Below are 16,705 nucleotides of genomic sequence, written 5' to 3'. Positions count from 1 at the left end.
CCTGCCATGGATAAAAAGATAGAAAAAAATGATCTGCCATCTTGTGTCCTATCCACAAGCTTGCTGAAAGATGTGAGCTGCTTTTCTCATTACATGAAATGAAAAACTAAGTAGCTGTACACCCGCAACATGTTCTTGATTTTAGTTTATCTAAAATTGTAATTTAAATATTTTACTACTTAAGACTGTTATTAAATGATGGTGCTGCCATTTGAAAAATTACCCAGAGGAGACAGGACATCTGCGTATGCAGTGTGTCCCCTGAGGAATAGTCATATTCAGGGATATGACAGGAACTGTGATTTGAAGCAAAAAAGTCTATGGACTTTAAAATACATAACTTTAGTGCTATGAGCACACCTTCAACTTTGATACTGTGAAAGAAATCTCTTCTACTGCAAGATTTTGCTTTCAATATTGTAAGACGATAAAAAGTCCAGTAAACATGGGCTGTAAAGTGCATACCTTAAGAGTTGTGTGTGCTTATCCATCTCCGTTACTGTGGATAAAAAGTCCAGTAAACATGGGCTGTAAAGTGCATACCTTAAGAGTTGTGTGCGCTTATCCATCTCCGCTACTGTGAGAAACATCTCTTCTATTGAACAAGTGTTCACAGCTCTCAGTATTTGCATTGTAGAGCCTATGTTTACTAGACTGTTTTGCTTCAAATGATTATTCCTGTCATACCCCTCAATACTGACCATTTCCTGATGGGACACCAGCATGTAGAAAAGCACTGTTGGTAGTAAAACCAAAAAGTAATCATCTGTTCTGTTTTCATGGTGGCATATTTTAAACTTTAAGTAGTGTTATCATGACTCAGCAAAAAAAGTAATGGTATACATTTAGTGAAGATAAATCTTTTATTTTTTTGGTAGTATCATCATTGTTTGAACTCCTTTCTATGTTTTTGCTAAATCACTTTAGGTAAATGCTGGAATAATGCCTTAAACAAGCCATAAGCTAAATGTTTATGGATAATTTTATGACTATGTTTATGTTGGGCTCCGTCTATAGCCGTGACAACATTAATGAAATTTTAAAATCCGCCAGATTGTGAACTGGTGTTGCCAGCTCAAATACCCTTAGTGTTATGTCACTTATCCTGTTGAATATGTTTCAGATCTTTAACTTCCATACATTTAGCTGTTACTATGAAATGCAGAGGCATGACTTCTTCACAATGTTAATTGAAATACATGTTTTGTTGTTCAGTGGAAATTCAGCTCTTGTCCATGGTTTTTACTGGTGTACTAGTAATTAATTTATCATCCATGTAAGTGTGTTTTTCCAGTACTTTGTTTCAGAAGACCTAGTATGATTTTCTATTGTATCGTTTCTTCCACCAGCTGGAAATGGACATACCACTTTTGCTTCCTAATCAAGTCAGTATGCCAGACCTTCCAACTTACTTATATGCTGCAGTCAAAGGATCATTGCATGCTAGTGACTGTTCCGTCTTTGGACTCAACTGTGCTGAGATACAGGCACTAACCAAGCGTTACCAAAATACATCATCTGAGACACTTAATGGAGTTATAATCAAAGGTGAGAATGATTTGTATATACTATGTTTCTTAAATCATTAAGTATAATGCAAATATGTGTATCATACTAAATAAAGAAGACACTAAGCAGTACATACATAAATAAATAAATTATATTAGTAGCAGATCTCTCAGGAAAAGACCTTCATCTGAGCCCCAACACACAAATTCTCTCTCTCTCTCTCTCTCTCTCTCTCTCTCTCGCTCTCAGGTGTGACTGGACCCTGTTAGTTCAAGAAAACTTTACAATTCAGTTTCGTGGGTTTCTATGCAGCTTTGATTATTTCTCATGAATTCTTTCATTCTTCATTCCATTTTGTTCCTTTTTTCCTAGAGATTTTTGTCATATGACTGCACTTGCCAAATGTCATTTTTTTTTTTTTTTTGTTGGTGTGAATTTTTGTCTAAAACTTTCTTGAAAGTTTTTCAGTCTCTCTCCAGATTTTTTTAAATATTTTTTATTCTTTGAATGGTATAGCTTTAATTCATTTCGTGTATGTTAAAATTTAGTGGGCAAGTCTTGTTCCTGGGAGTCTGTGAATGTATCCATAAAAACTTTTATGTTCTTCTTTGGATGACAGTCAGGAGGTTGGATAATTTTTCTGTTGTTTTCTGGGATCTTACTGTAGAGAGAGAGAGAGAGTGTGTGTGTGTGTGTGTGTGTGTGTGTGTGTGTGTGTGTGTGTGTTAGAGAGAGAGAGAGAATGAGAGTGAGAATGAGAGTGAGAGTGAGAGTGTGCAGTTTCCATTGTTGATTTTGTCATCTTCTGTTAGTGTCGATACCTTTGACCCACACATAACAACAGGATGACCTAGGGAGTTATACTTTTGCAATTGTCTCTATCATTGTCATTCCAATTACATTTATTACTTTAGCACTTATACCAACTTCTCTCAGCACTCTGTATAATTCTTATTGACTTATGTCTGATTTTTATTGCTAGCATATACTGTTGTGGTTAGTGTGTTTAATGTAGCTGGAGCAATCAGAGGGGTGGAGGTCAACGTCCAGGAAGGTGCCACATTGGGTTGAGGATGACCAGGTGAAGTGGATGGGAGAGAAGTCATTGAGGTTGTGAAGGATTGAGGATAGGAGAGGGGAAATCAACAATGGTATGTTGGGACCCAGGAGGTAAAGGGGTGGGGATGGTGGTGAGTCTGTGAAGGGGGTAGTTGGTATATTTGATGTGGGAGACTAAGTTTCAGACGGTTGGAGGTGTTGGTCAACAAGAGTAGAAATGTCTTCAGTGAGAACACAATGCCCAGCTACAATAGGACATACAGCATTTTTGGGTTTGTGGATTTTGAGGAATATGTAGAAAATGGGTGTGTGTAGTGTCACGAGTGTGAGAAGGGAGATAAACGTGAATGAGAGGTTCTGGAGGTTTTCTGTAGGAATTGGAGTTTACTTTGGACCTCTGGGATGGGATCACTGTGGCAGAACTTGTTGGCAAAGGAGTATGACGGTTGGCAGAGGCTTTCTGCCAGGTGGTCACTGTGACACATCATGACAGTGATGGATTCTTTTGTCTGCAGGAAGGATGATTAAATCAGGACCTGCTTTAAGGTTGTATGTGGTTGTCCTTTCTTTTACTGAAACATTAGTATTCTGAGGAAGGGACCTAGGGAAGGATGGTAAGGTTAAGTTGGAGGTAAGGAATTCCTGGAAGGAAGGTTACCAGGGGGTGGTTGGTAGGGAGAGGGAGAGTGTCTTAGTTGAATTGTGGTATGAGCTGGGAGAGGCAAGGTTCAGCATTAGGATTAAGTTGGCTTTGGTTGATGGAATTGGCGGAAAAGAAGTGTTTCCATTGACGGGGACAAGAGAAGAAGTGTAGGTCTTTGACAGGTCCAACATGGTTGACCTTGATTGTGGGGCTGAATATGGATAGGACTCAAACTTGTGTGGGACTGAGGTTTTTGGTGGAAAGGTTAACAACAGTGTTTTGGGTTTGCTTGGGTTCTAGATCTTGTGGAGTGCTGGGAGGAAGTTTTGGAAGATGTGAAAATTGAAAAGGTCAGTTAGGCAGGGTCTGGATGCTATGAAGGATTGACAAGGGGGTTCACTGAGGGGATTTTATTTATTTATTGCAATACATATTCCATATATCGATTTTTGTATGGTTAACGCATGGATGTGGAACAACTAAAATCATTTAATTCATTGTTATGTTTGTTCCCATGAGGACAATAAACAAAGATTAAGAATACAAATTGAAAATAATAATAAAGTAATACAATGAGTGTGGTCTAATTACACTTGCAAAGAGAGGTTAAGACACAATTTTCAGATATTTTCTAAACAATTTTTTTTACAGAGTAGAAGTTATCATCTTCTTGACTTACAGATCGCCATTTAATCTAATTAAAGCAGCAAGACGTATTGACTCAGGGATACCCAATGGTACATGGTAAATACTCTTAGCTACCTGTACCTATGCTATAGAATTGTTCTAGAAAATAGTCACTTTCTGCACGCAAGAACCCCTTAGCTTACTTTTGTATAGTACATTATTTTCTCGTATACACTTAATATTACTTGGAAGTGCATTGAAGATTTTTGTGCTTGTGTATTTTACATCTTTTTGCGCCAGAGACAAATTTTTCAGGTCACAGTGTATGTCACATTTTCTTTTTGTGTAATGATTGTATGTTTCATTCATTTCATTTTGAGAAGGACTGTGAAGCACGAATTTCATGATTGAAAAGAGATATTGTGAAATAGTGATTAGTATTCCTATTTGCATAAAAGGGTTGTGACATGAGATTCTTGGAGACACTCCATACAAAATTCGAACAACCTCTTTCTGACTTGCAAAGACTTTTTTTGACAGTGGTGAATTGCCCCAGAAGATTATTCCAAACACATAAGTGAATGGAAGTAGCCAAAGTAAGCAGATTTTTAGGCATTGATGCTTTCAATTTTGTGATTATCCGGGTGGCAAATGTTGTTGAACTAAGCCTTTTTAGGGTCTGGTGGATGTGGTGTTCCCAGTTCAACCTGTTATTTATGTGTATGTCCAAGAATTTCAAACAATCCACCCCCTGTATCTGCTTGCTCTCATGTGCAAATTGTATCTCCTGTGAGCTTTTGTGACTAGAATGGAAATTAGTGTAATTGATTGTGCTAAGGTTTATTGATAGAGAATTCAGACGTCCTCAAGTAATTGGTTGGCATTTAATTGTAGGTCAAAGGATGTCTTATTGTCTATTACAATACTTGTGTCTTCTGCAAACATCGTAAAGTTGTAAGTAGTCTTCATGGGTTTGCTGGCAGATCACGTTGTGCAAATTCCACAATATTTCTTCCGAGCAACTGTCAGACATCTTCAGGTAGTTCAGCCTTGTTGGTGGCTAGGTATGACTGATGGTATCTGCACATTGATGCCCTGTTTCTAGAACACGTGCTTGAAGAATGCGCAGGTGCAGAAATTGCGCATGCACAATGATTTGCAGATGGATGGTGCCATATTCAAACTCCCTTTGCCAAAAATTGCAGAGCGGCTCGCCTGCATGTGTGCTGTACACTGCATTTGCCAACAGAGCGGCCAGATGTTACTCACCAATGACCATACTAGACCAATGTTATGCCAAGTCTGTTATCGAAGAATCTTGATTTTCGCATCATGGTTTAATTGCAGCCAATACAGGGTTCCAGGCTGTGTTCAGTTGAAATTCCGCATCCCTGTTGATGAGATTATCAGCTGTACGGATATGTATTGCTTCCTTAATGACACAATCCTAGAAAGATGATGCCAGGAATAAAACTTGTGTCTCTTCATAAGTCATGTGATGTCCTGTATTCAGACAGTGTTCCGCAATTGCCAACTTCTCCGGTTGACGAAGGCCTGTATGACGCTGATTTACATAGCAGCATTCTTGTACTGTGCGGCATGTCTGGCCTATATATGTTGCCCCACATTGACAAGGAATCTTGTACACACATATTTCCTCAGGCCAAGATCATCCTTAACCGAACCCAACAGGTTCCTCAGTTTTGCAGGTGGTTGAAAAACACACTTAATTCCACCTCTTCCAAGGACTCTTCAGATTCTTAACGACATAGCACCAAAATATGGCAAAAAGGCCAAAGTGGTGGGTGTCTTCATATCTTCATTCAGCTCCATAGACTGAACTTACCTTGGCCTGAATGCATTACGTATCTGTCTCTCAGAATAACTGTTTTGTCGGAACACTGTCTTCAAATGTTGTATTTCACTCGACAGGCTTTCAGGATCAGGTACCACATGAACTAACATACATAATGCACTACCACATTGTGCAAGATGATGGCAGCTTGTGGCCTGCAGATATGGATCTGTATGCATTGGCTTGCAGTAGACACTTTGCCCCAAGGTTCCCTCTGCTTTCCTTCGTACCAAAACTTCGAGAAAAGATAAAGTACCATCTTTTTCCATTTCCATTGTGAAGTAGCATTTCCAAGACCTTGTCATCTTACCTGCAAGTATACAAACTGCTCGACGATGCTGCATATAGTAAATTTAAAAAAAGTGATCCAATGGGTAGGATCCAGAGAAAGACTTTGGAACTCGTCAGGAAAAGCTCGGTTCCAGTGCACGTTGCTAAGGGTTTGCATCAACAGGCTGCAGTTCCTCTTAGATTCTATGGCCTACTCAAGATCTATAAGAATGGGGTGCCTCTCCATCCCATTGTAAGTAACATAGGAGCACCTACTTATTTTGTTGCCAAACATCTGACATCACTATTGCGGCCTCTCATAGGCAAGTGCAACCATCTTATTCGAAACTCTAAAGATTTCATAGGTCACCTGAAAACACTTACATTGTAGTCGTTGGATCTCCTAGTAAGTTTTTGATGTTGTGTCCTTGCAGGACTCGTTGGAGCTCATTAGCAGCAAGTTTGAGGAGGACATAATAGCATTATGTAAACACATGCTTTCTTCAACATACTTCTTATTTCATGACCGATATTTTGAACAAGTGGACAGTGTCACCATGGGAAGCCCTCTGTCTCCTGTGGTGGCCAATTACTTTATGGAGGACACTAAAGAAAAAGCACTACAGTCAGCCACTCTCAGCCCCTCTTGTTTTCTGCAGTATATGGATGATACATTTGTGTTGTGGCCACATGGACTTCATACTCTACCTACGTGTCTTCAGCATCTGAATTAGCTCCATCCGAATATAAACTTCTTAATGGAAGTGGAAAAAGATGGTGCTTTACCTTTTCTTGATGTTTTGGTACGTAGGAAAGCAGATGGAACCTTGGGACACAGTGTCTACTGCAAGCCAATGCATACAGATCCATATCTGCAGGCCACAAGCTGCCATCATCCTACACAATGCAGTCTGCCATCATCCTACACAATGCATTAGTGCATTATGTACGTTAGTTCATAGAGAACATGTGGAATCTGATCCTGGAAGCCTATCGAGTGAAATACAACGTTTGAAGACCGTGTTCCGACACAACGGTTATTCTGAGAGACAGATACGTAATGTATTCAGGCCCAGGCAAGTTCAATCTATGGAGTAGAATGTTGATGCAAAGACACCCACCACTTCGCCTTTTTGCCATATTTTGGTGCCATGTCATCAAGAATCTGAAGAGTCCTTGGAAGAGATGGAATTAAGTGTGTTTTTCAACCATCTGCAAAACTAAGGAACCTGTTGGGTTTGGCTGAGGATGATCCTGGCCTGAGGAAATGTGGTGTGTACAAGAGTTCTTGTCAATGTGGGGCAGTGTATATAGGCCAGACATGCCGCACAGTACAAGAATGCTGCGATGAACATTAGCATCATACATGCCTTCATCAACCAGAAATGTCGGCAACCGTGGAACACTGTCTGAATATAGCACATCGCATGGTTTATGAAGAGACGCAAGTTTTATCCCCAGCATCATGTTTCTGGGATTGTGTCATTAAGGAAGCAATACATATCCGTACAGCCGATAATCTCATCGACAGGGATGCGGGTTTTCAACTGAGCACAGCCTTGAACCCTACATTGGCTGCTATTAAATCACGATGCAAAAATGAAGATTCTTCGTTAACAACCTTGTTGTAACATTGGTCTAGTACGCTCTTTTAGCAAACGCAGTGTACAGCACATGAGTAGGAGAGCCACTCTACGATTTTTGGCAGAGGAAGTTTGAATATGGCACCATCTATCTGCAAATCACTGTGCATGCACGATTTGTGGACAGTTGCTCCGAGGAAATATTGTGGAATTTGCAAAACGTGATCCAGCGGCAAACCCATGAAGACTATTTACAGCATATCCGCTGGCAAAGCTTGAAGAGTCACATTGTATAGTTGCTTGCTTTGTTTAAGGACAAAGGTAGATCATTGATATATATGAGAAATAGCAGGAGACCAAGGGAAGAACCGTGTGGAACTCCGTAATTTACTGTTCCCTAGTTGGACTCTACCCTTCCTACCAGCATATTGTTACCATCTAACACTATTTTCTGTTGTCTGCACTGTAGATAGGGTTTGAGCGTTGCCCATTTGTCCTCGGAGCCACAGTGGTATGCTTTCTCTATAAGTATTCTATGACTGGCACAGTCATTGGCCTTAGACAGATCACAAAATATGCCTACAGACAATGTCTTCTTGCCAAGGCATTTCAAATGTTATTGGTAAATGAAAATACAGCTTCAGTTGTGGAGATACCTTGTCTGACTCCTAACTGGTTTTTGCTAATTATTGCAATGTTTTCTAGGTGACTGACTATTCTGGTATATATTAATTTTCTGATGACTTCAGAAAGTGTAGTCAAAAGAGAGATAGGACAATAGTTTGTAACATCTGAGGCATCACATTTTCTGGTAGAGGGGCTTTACAAGGAAGATACCTTGTTTGAGAGAGGCATTGGATATATGAGCTAGGACTTCACTGAACTGATTGCAGCAGGCTTTTAGCAGTTTGCTGGAGATGTTGTCGACACCAGTTGAATTCTTGCTTGTTAAATAAATAAAGGTTTTTCTTACTTCCTGTTCTGTTAATAGGGGCAATACCCATCTGCTCTATGGAATTTGGGAAATTATGTTTCAGTATTTTTAAGACCTCTTCTGAGGAGCCATTGTGTCATCTTTTCTCAGCAACACTTAAAAAGTACTCATTAAAAATTTTTGCCACAGTCTCTTGATTTTGTACTTGTGTACCTTCATTACTGAGAACAATGTTTTGGGACCTACTGGGGCAATTTGCACCAGTCTCTCTCCTTATCACTTCCCATACTGTTTTGATTTTGTTACTAGATTTATTAATTTTTGAGCTCAAGTACAAACTTTTTGACTTCTGAATAACTTTATTTAGTATTTCATGTATTTTTATAGTGATTTAGCTGGTTGTGGTTGTCTGAATATTTTGTCGCGACATACAGCTCTCGTTTCGTTTTGCATGAAATCTTAATACCAGTGGTTATCCATGGTTTTTTGGCATGTTTTGTGGTTTGGGACTTACATATTTTTTGGATAGCTAATTTCAAATATCAGAGCCACTTCATTACTGAAAAGACTGTACTTGGAATTGGCATTTTCTAAATTATGCACAGGTCTTCAGTCTGTGGCTTGGAGATGTGATTTAAAAGTTGGATAGTTTCATCATTAATTGTCCTAGCTATTTTCCAATCAGGGTCACTATGATACTCATAGATACTTGCACAATTTGAAGAGAGACTTTGTCCATTATAGTCAGAGAGACTATTCAGGATCTGTCTGGTAGTTGTATCATGTATTTTGGTCTGATTTGTAAATACATTATCTATCAGTGCACTTGCACATAAAGCTATTCTCGTGTGAAAGCTAACTACAGAAGCAAGATTATATGTGGACGTCAAATTTTCTAGACAGAGACAGATTGGTCTCTCTCTGGAATTAGTTAAAAAATTTACATGGAAGTCTACAAATACTGTGACACCTCCTTTGTGTTTGAATAAGTATATTAGGAGAGCATCTAACTTTTTCAAAATGAGACTAAAGTTCCCTGAAGGTGCTCTGTACACTGTGACTGCTGATACATGAGAGTTATTCAAAGACAAGTCTATGAAACACACACTTCCAAATGTTGTTCTAAACAATAATTCTGCACATCAATTGCTCTGCATGTGACACTGTTCTTAACATAAATGGCAGTACCACTTTTTTCCTTTACACTATCTACAGAAAGATGCTGCTAAGTAATAATTATTTATCATAAGTTTTTCTATACCAGAATTAATATGGGGATAATCTATACCTTGCGGCTCATTGATATTGACTATAAATTCATTGATCTTACTGCAGAGGCCTCTAATGTTCTGGTGTTAAATTACCAGTTTTATGTAGTAGAAACAGTTACATTGTTTTCTCTAAAAAAGAAGTTTCAGTTGAAGGTATTGGTGGATAGTGGTACCCTAGGTACGAGTAGGATGAAGACAAGTTGACAATTTATGGAGGTGGTGCCAGGAATGATCTCAAAGGTGCTGGAGCACAAGACCTTCAGTTTTGGAGATGTAGTAAGGATTGCACAGTTACAGTATCGTGCAAAGGGAGTAGAGGTTGTGCCTCTGATGCTCGTGCCATTGTATTTGTGAGGGATAGGGACTGGTAGAATATGAAAAGGTGAAAATTGTTCTGAAATGAGGAGTGGGATTCAGAAATGGGGATTTTTATGGATGGATGGATATGGTGTTATGGGCGCTCAACAGTGCAGTCTTTAGCGCCCATATTTTTATGGTTCTGCTGTGAGGGAGGTCCATGACTTAGGTAGCATTTTGAGAACAGGCTGTAAGACTGGATTTGAGCCAAGAGAAGAAATACTTTTCTGAACTGGTGCAGATAGATGGAGAAGGGGTCCGTCAGGGTAGGGATGATGTTGCAAAAGTGAGTAATGACAAAGGAAATCGATGAGTGAAAGCATTAAGTGGTTAAAGGGGAAGTGGATAATGGAGCATGAGTTTGAAGTGTGAGGAGGATAGAAGAAAATGTCCTGAGTGATGTAGTAGGACATGGGCTGCTGGAGTGGAAGAACCAAACCCAAGTTGGGGATACAGCAAAAATATAATTCTTTTCTTTTATTTGCCTGTACACGATACACTAGTAGCATGCATAGAACAGTTAAGCAACTTACGATTTTACAGACAAGCTTAGCAATCTGAGTAGCACAACCAAGATTCAGAACAAATGTCTAGACAGGGCTTAATTAAGACAAAGATTTAATGTGTAGCAATTAACAGGTGTATACAACCCAGGAGACAACTGGGAGATCCGGGATTTTTTTTATCCGGGAGAAATCCGGGAAAACCCGGAAAAGTTTTAGAATTCTGGGAATTTTTCGTTGTTTTAGTTTTCAGTTAGATTTTTGTAATTTTGACTGGTAAGAACCAATATTCCAACAAAGGATATTATTGTACCCCAGTACTGCAGAATAATGCTGCAGCAATAAAACATGAACGACAGAAGAAAGACGAAAATAAAACTTAAGTTGCAAACGAAATGCGTCACTTACAACAACAAAACACAGTGCTTATACAAGTATCTGCAAACAGCAAAATGTGTCAAAGGCTTTAAGAAGACTATGCATTGCTTCAGAACAACGAATTCCTTCCGACGAGTGTGACGTCACAACTGTTTACATTGCTAGCTTTATAAGCAATAGCAGCAAGCGGACAGATGACCATCCAAAACAAAGCTCACAACCGCCTTTGCCTCCTGAAACTCCCGTCTGGCTGGACGTGGGGTCTGCACCCTTCCACCATCCTTCACACCTACAAATCCTTGATCCTCTGTTATGCCAGCTTAGCTTGGATTTCCGCCCCTCCCCGGTTCTATAAAGCCCTCCAAATCCTTGAACGCCATGTGCTCCGCCTCGCCTTCCACATCTGCCTTCCGTCCCCCACGCGCCTCCTCTACGACCTCATCCCCTTCCCCCACCTTCTCCTCTTCCTTGAACACATTCACACACTATACATTGTCCGCCGCCTTGATCCCCCTCACCCCTTGGTGTCTCCCTTCCTCTCCACCCCCAACCAGTTGCCACGCCTTTACCGTTGTGTCCCACCCTCTCTCCATCTCCTTTCCCAACGCAACTTCCACCGTCTACCCTCCCGGATGATGAGCTTCGCCCTAACATCTACCCTTCCTACCAACTCTAACCCCATCTTCCTGCCTCCTGCTCAGGGCCCCCTCTCCTCCCCCTCTCTCCTCCTGAGCAGCTTCCCCCTCCTACTCCCCCTCCCTTTCTTGTGCCCCCTTTCAGTGTCTCTGCACTCCCTCCTGCCCTGTCTTCCCTCTTCATCTCCCACCCCACGTGTCTCCTGCCTCTCCGTGTACCTGCTGACATCCCTCCTCTCTTCATCCTGCCGCTTCCCCTGCTGCTCCTTGCTCTCCCCTACTTTTCCATCCTCTCTGACCTTTCCCTCAGCAGGTCCCACCTGGCAGTTTTATTCTCTGTCGTGTGTGCTACAAGTGGGTTTTAAGTGTGTTGTTCTGGAGTGTTTTTAATGCTGTGGCTGACTTTTAACCTGTGCCTGTGCATTCAGTGTCTTCTCTGTGTTTTAAGAATCGCCAACTGTATTTTTTAACTTTCTGGTGACTTTTTTAACTGTCCCCCATGAACGTCTCCATATCAGTCTGTTTTTACCTCCATTTTCTCCCTTTACTCTGTTTTATGATCCCTTTTTTATGGCCTTATGTATGTAACATTTTATTCTTATTTTAGTTGCCATGTCACTCGGCTGAAGAGCGGCGGATTGTGCCGCTGACAGCCCTCCTGTGCCCATATGAGGCAGGGGAATGAAATCACATTTAGAAAAAAAAGAAAGGCTGTCAGATGCTACTCGGAAAAATTATACTGGTGCGCCCAAGCTACCAGCGTCACGCATGCACAACAGACTCGGATCTAAGGGGTGGAGGCAAACCGGGGTATCTGCCCCGAAATGCATCCCTGTTAGTTTTGGAACCTTTTTGAACACATTCTAAGTTGATTTTTGAATGTGTGCACAGTGTACGTGATGTCTCTGCAGGGGAGTCCCCGTCGCATCTAGAAATAAAGTTTCCTACAGACAAAAGGCTACAGGGCTATAAGAGCTGAGCAGAATAAAGCCGAACGGGTGAATGCCAATCCCTGTTTATGTGGTTGACTGTGTCTGCGAATGATCAGCGTTGTTATAATTACTAGTGAAAGCCATAGATTCATATTAGCAGAGTGGAAATAAACGACTAACAGAAATAACAGATAAGAAAGATTACGTGCTATTTCCTCGGTGTATCCAAGAAAATGAAATTTAGACAAAGTTTTCAGCCATACCGCTACACTATTAATGGCCAGTTGTACAGTCCCCAGCTAGCAGACACTTAAGTTCTTTTCTGGGAGTAGCACAGAAAATGCTTTGTACGAACACGTAATAACGCCTAACCGGAGAATAAATGCCGAATAACTAAACCAGTGAGCGTGGCAGAGTTAGTGAATTTAACCAGAGAATAAGTTTTGACACTGGCAGGAATAGTTTTTGAATTAGTGATGACAAGATTGTGTGTTAGAACGAGGAAGGAGAAGAAATGGGGACATCCCACAAATTATAGAAAAATATGATGATTCCAAATTTATATAAAAATTTCGTACTATTACTTTTCGATCTCATACTTGAGAAGTTGGAGTGTATGAATGAAATGTGAAATTATTCCCTAATATAAAGCATTTTATTTGTAGTAGGCCTAATAGACACTTGATATTCGTACTTCTTAAATTATTTTCTGTCATCTCATAAAAATGACCATTTGTTCCAAAACAGTCTTGTTTATTTTGTGTGTATTACAACTTATGCAATATTAGACATCCCTATTTCGTTTTATCTAGCACACAGTGACAGAATACACATAATCAGGTCGAGAAACCACACCAGTCTTGGGTACTTTTTGTATTAACAGCTTTTTCAGTATTAGACAACATTTCGTTTTTTTGTGTAGCAAAATATTTGATGAACTTTCATGAGGTAATAGATTCTTTCAGAGAAAGGAAAACACCATGTAAATGTGTGCAAGATTATGGAGAAAAATATGCCAGGACTTAAGGATTGAAGAAATGTATACTGTCTTGCTTGTCTCTTGTCTTTATTGGTTTTGTGTATCCTATATTTAATTTTATGTCACACAAAACAGCAACTTATAAGCTAATAGGCAATTAAGAGTGCAGATTTTCTGAAGAGTTCTTGTTCTCCCGCATACAAGTAATCCCATCCAGTATTCATTGCGAGTTTCTTTTTTTAAGCGGGGTAAGATGTCAAAATGGCCGACTTGGACCAGGAGAGGCACCACAGGATATTTTAATTTCTACTGTTCTGAATATAGTTTGATGGCATCCATTCCAAAGTATACACATTTGAAATTGACAGAGTGAAATACAGTGATGTGCGATAGAAGAATGTTGTGTGAAGATGCCTGGCCTTGCTTTTTGGCATACTTAAGACCAAATAATATGTCTTACATTTCCTCGAAGACATATGTTTTATGTATCAGACTCTTCAGATAGATGTGCGCTATAAAATGAACATTTTTTGGAAAGTCGATTTAATTTCTGGCGTCGTACCTCGAACGCTGGAGGGAGGGGCGGGCACTATTTAATATTGCCCCGGTTCGGAAATATCCTAGATCCGGGAGTGATACACAGAGCAGTCTGCGTCGTAGTGGGGAGGTGGGTAGTCTCCATTTGACCCATATGTACGTTTTGTGATTTTTGCTGTTCCCTCTCTTGCTCTCACGTCAAATGAAAACAAAACACATTTCTGTGGCCAGGAGCTAAGTGAATTAAAATACATTCATATAATAACGGAAGGCTAAAATATGTTATTAGTTTCAGTTTTTATTTTATTTTCACCTTTCTGACAGTCAACCATTAATCGCCTTGCAGAACAATGAATTTATTTTTGTTGGTTTGCTAAAGAAATTTGGCTTTTATTAATCTTTTCCGCCGAGGCAGTCCATTTATTCGAAACGAAATGTTTAATTCCACACCATTGGCTAGTTTCGACTGTTCGCTGCATTTCAAGTGCACATTTTCATCTTCTAGCATGTATGGCATTATGCCATAATAAAGAACCAAACATGAGATGATACAGTACTGGTACTCCAAGAAAATGTACCTCCGAATCTGCACATACGAATGTGCACTTTAAGCTGAATCATGCATTTTAGTATGGTTCACGAAATTCCAATGCTCTTGGAGTATCCTCTGATGTCTTGTTTCTTTTATGATCTGAGATATTTTAATGATTTACATGTCCGAACATATGGGCTTCCTGTGTCGTCGTAGCTGTGCAAGCGCGGTGACGCCTGTCATCTGGTGCTCTGCAGCATGCTGAAACAAACTTATTTCTTATATGTGGAGAATTAGATTCTCTTGCAGATTATTAATCTTCGAGACCAGTATTACATGTGAAAGCTTTGGTTTTCTTGTAAAAAACCCATGTATATTAATTTAAACCATTAACTTTTCCTATTTGTGTGGTTGCGCTACTGAACAATAATGTTGCTATTGGCAGACTACATCGCATGTCCTATGCTCTGAATATCCGCCGTCATCGGCTGGCGAGATCACGTGACATTAGCTATGACTGAATGCACATCGCAATCTCGATTTCAATGCTTCGGAAAGTAACATGCGATGTTTCGTGAAATTCGAATTTATACTTTTGTCATGCGAAAATATGCAGCCTACATGTTACTGCACATCACAGATATTTCGAAAACGTGTTTTTCCCCCCCTAAGCTTCGTTTTGTAAAGTGCCGGGAAATTCTACACCGGTGTATAAAACCATAACGATTCAGTGGATTGATAAGTTTTACAATTCTGAGGAAAAATATACTGTCACTTCACCCGAGAAAAACGGTATTTTTAACCGGGAATTTTTTTCCTTGCCCGCGTATACACCCCTATTAAGCAAAAATTGATGTTACAGTCAGGCTTATCAATCTAAATAGTAAACAGGTTCAAATCCCCCGTTTAAACAGAGCGTAATGAAAGCAGAATTTAACTACAAACAATTAAGCAAAACATGATTTTACAGGTACACTCAGCACTCTGAATAGCAAAACAGACTCAAAATCAAAGTTCAGACAGAGGATTAGTTAAAGTAAAATTTAACTTGAAACAATTATGTAAACATTATCTTTTTGGCAGGCCCAGCAATCTGAAGAGCAAAACAGACTCCAATCCTACGTTAAAACAAGCTTAGTTAAAACAGAATTTAACTGAAAATTTTCAGTGCAATAAAACTGGGAGAAATTCAGATACTTGAAAATTACTTGCACATACATACAAACCTTCACTCATAATTTAGATTGAAGGCAACTTCTTCAACATATTAAGAACAATATATGATATGTTGATCATGTGCCAGTTTCCTTAATTGACCTATGTGGTGGCTACACACAGAGTAACTTCACCAATGTTACACAAGTAGGTTGAGTTGATCTGAACAAACTAAACAGGAATTAATACATGTTAGAAACTAATCAAGTTAGATGGTAGCAATTGATTGAGAATTATACTTGATTTTAGCAAAACCAGTAACAAGAGCACAAGAAGAACATTAAGGTTTGATTTAAAATAATGAATACAAAAGGCAGAATTCAGACTAAACCCCTTTTAAAAGGTGTACAAAAATCCTTTCCAAAATCATAGTAAAAATTACTCTCAACAACCTTTAAAGCGTGGAGTAAAATAGGATATTTTTTATCTTGAGGTGCCTATAAAGAGGATTTAAAAACAACTTCTCAAATTCAAGCGACTTTCAAGGGAGACTTAAATTTAGTTGCAAAGACCAATCCTTAAAGGAAGATAACAGTTTTTCATACCTTAAACAAATAGTAATATTGCACTAAAATGGCAAGCACTTAATCTTCTAGATCCTGCCCCCTCCCCCTCAAGTCAGGACACAAGTTCCACAATTACAATACCAACAACCAATTAGCAGGTTGAAAGTTCTGTAGAATGTGAAACGCTGAAGGGAGCTTAGAAGGCGGGCATAACCAAGCCAAATTGAGTAACGACTACACTGATGTGGTGTAGGAACACAGTACGCTGTGGGTAGGGGAGCTTCAACAGCAGTCACTTGTGGTGAAAACCGAAGAACAATTTTCAAACAATACCACTCAAATAAAGTATCTCACCAAGAAGGTTAGTGGCCAACAGAGCA

At 39.6% G+C, this 16,705-nt stretch overlaps 1 protein-coding gene across 4 annotated transcripts in view; it reads left to right on the top strand.

Moving 5' to 3' along the window:
- The window catches only part of LOC126457908 (ankyrin repeat domain-containing protein 39-like), a 164,817-nt gene that overhangs the window by 105,506 nt on the left and 42,606 nt on the right, over positions 1–16,705 (top strand). For all 4 annotated transcript variants that reach the window (XR_007585553.1, XR_007585552.1, XM_050094589.1 and 1 more), the window contains one exon: positions 1,350–1,548. Coding sequence is in view for 2 of the 4 variants with exons in the window: in XM_050094589.1 (XP_049950546.1) it covers positions 1,356–1,548 (193 nt within the window). In the remaining 2 variants the exon portion in view is untranslated. The remainder of the gene's footprint in view (positions 1–1,349; positions 1,549–16,705) is intronic.

Source organism: Schistocerca serialis, chromosome 2 (genome assembly GCF_023864345.2).
Source record: "Schistocerca serialis cubense isolate TAMUIC-IGC-003099 chromosome 2, iqSchSeri2.2, whole genome shotgun sequence".
Lineage (NCBI taxonomy): Eukaryota > Metazoa > Arthropoda > Insecta > Orthoptera > Acrididae > Schistocerca > Schistocerca serialis.
The sequence above is the reverse complement of the archived record's forward strand: the minus strand, read 5'-3'. Positions and strand labels throughout refer to the sequence as shown.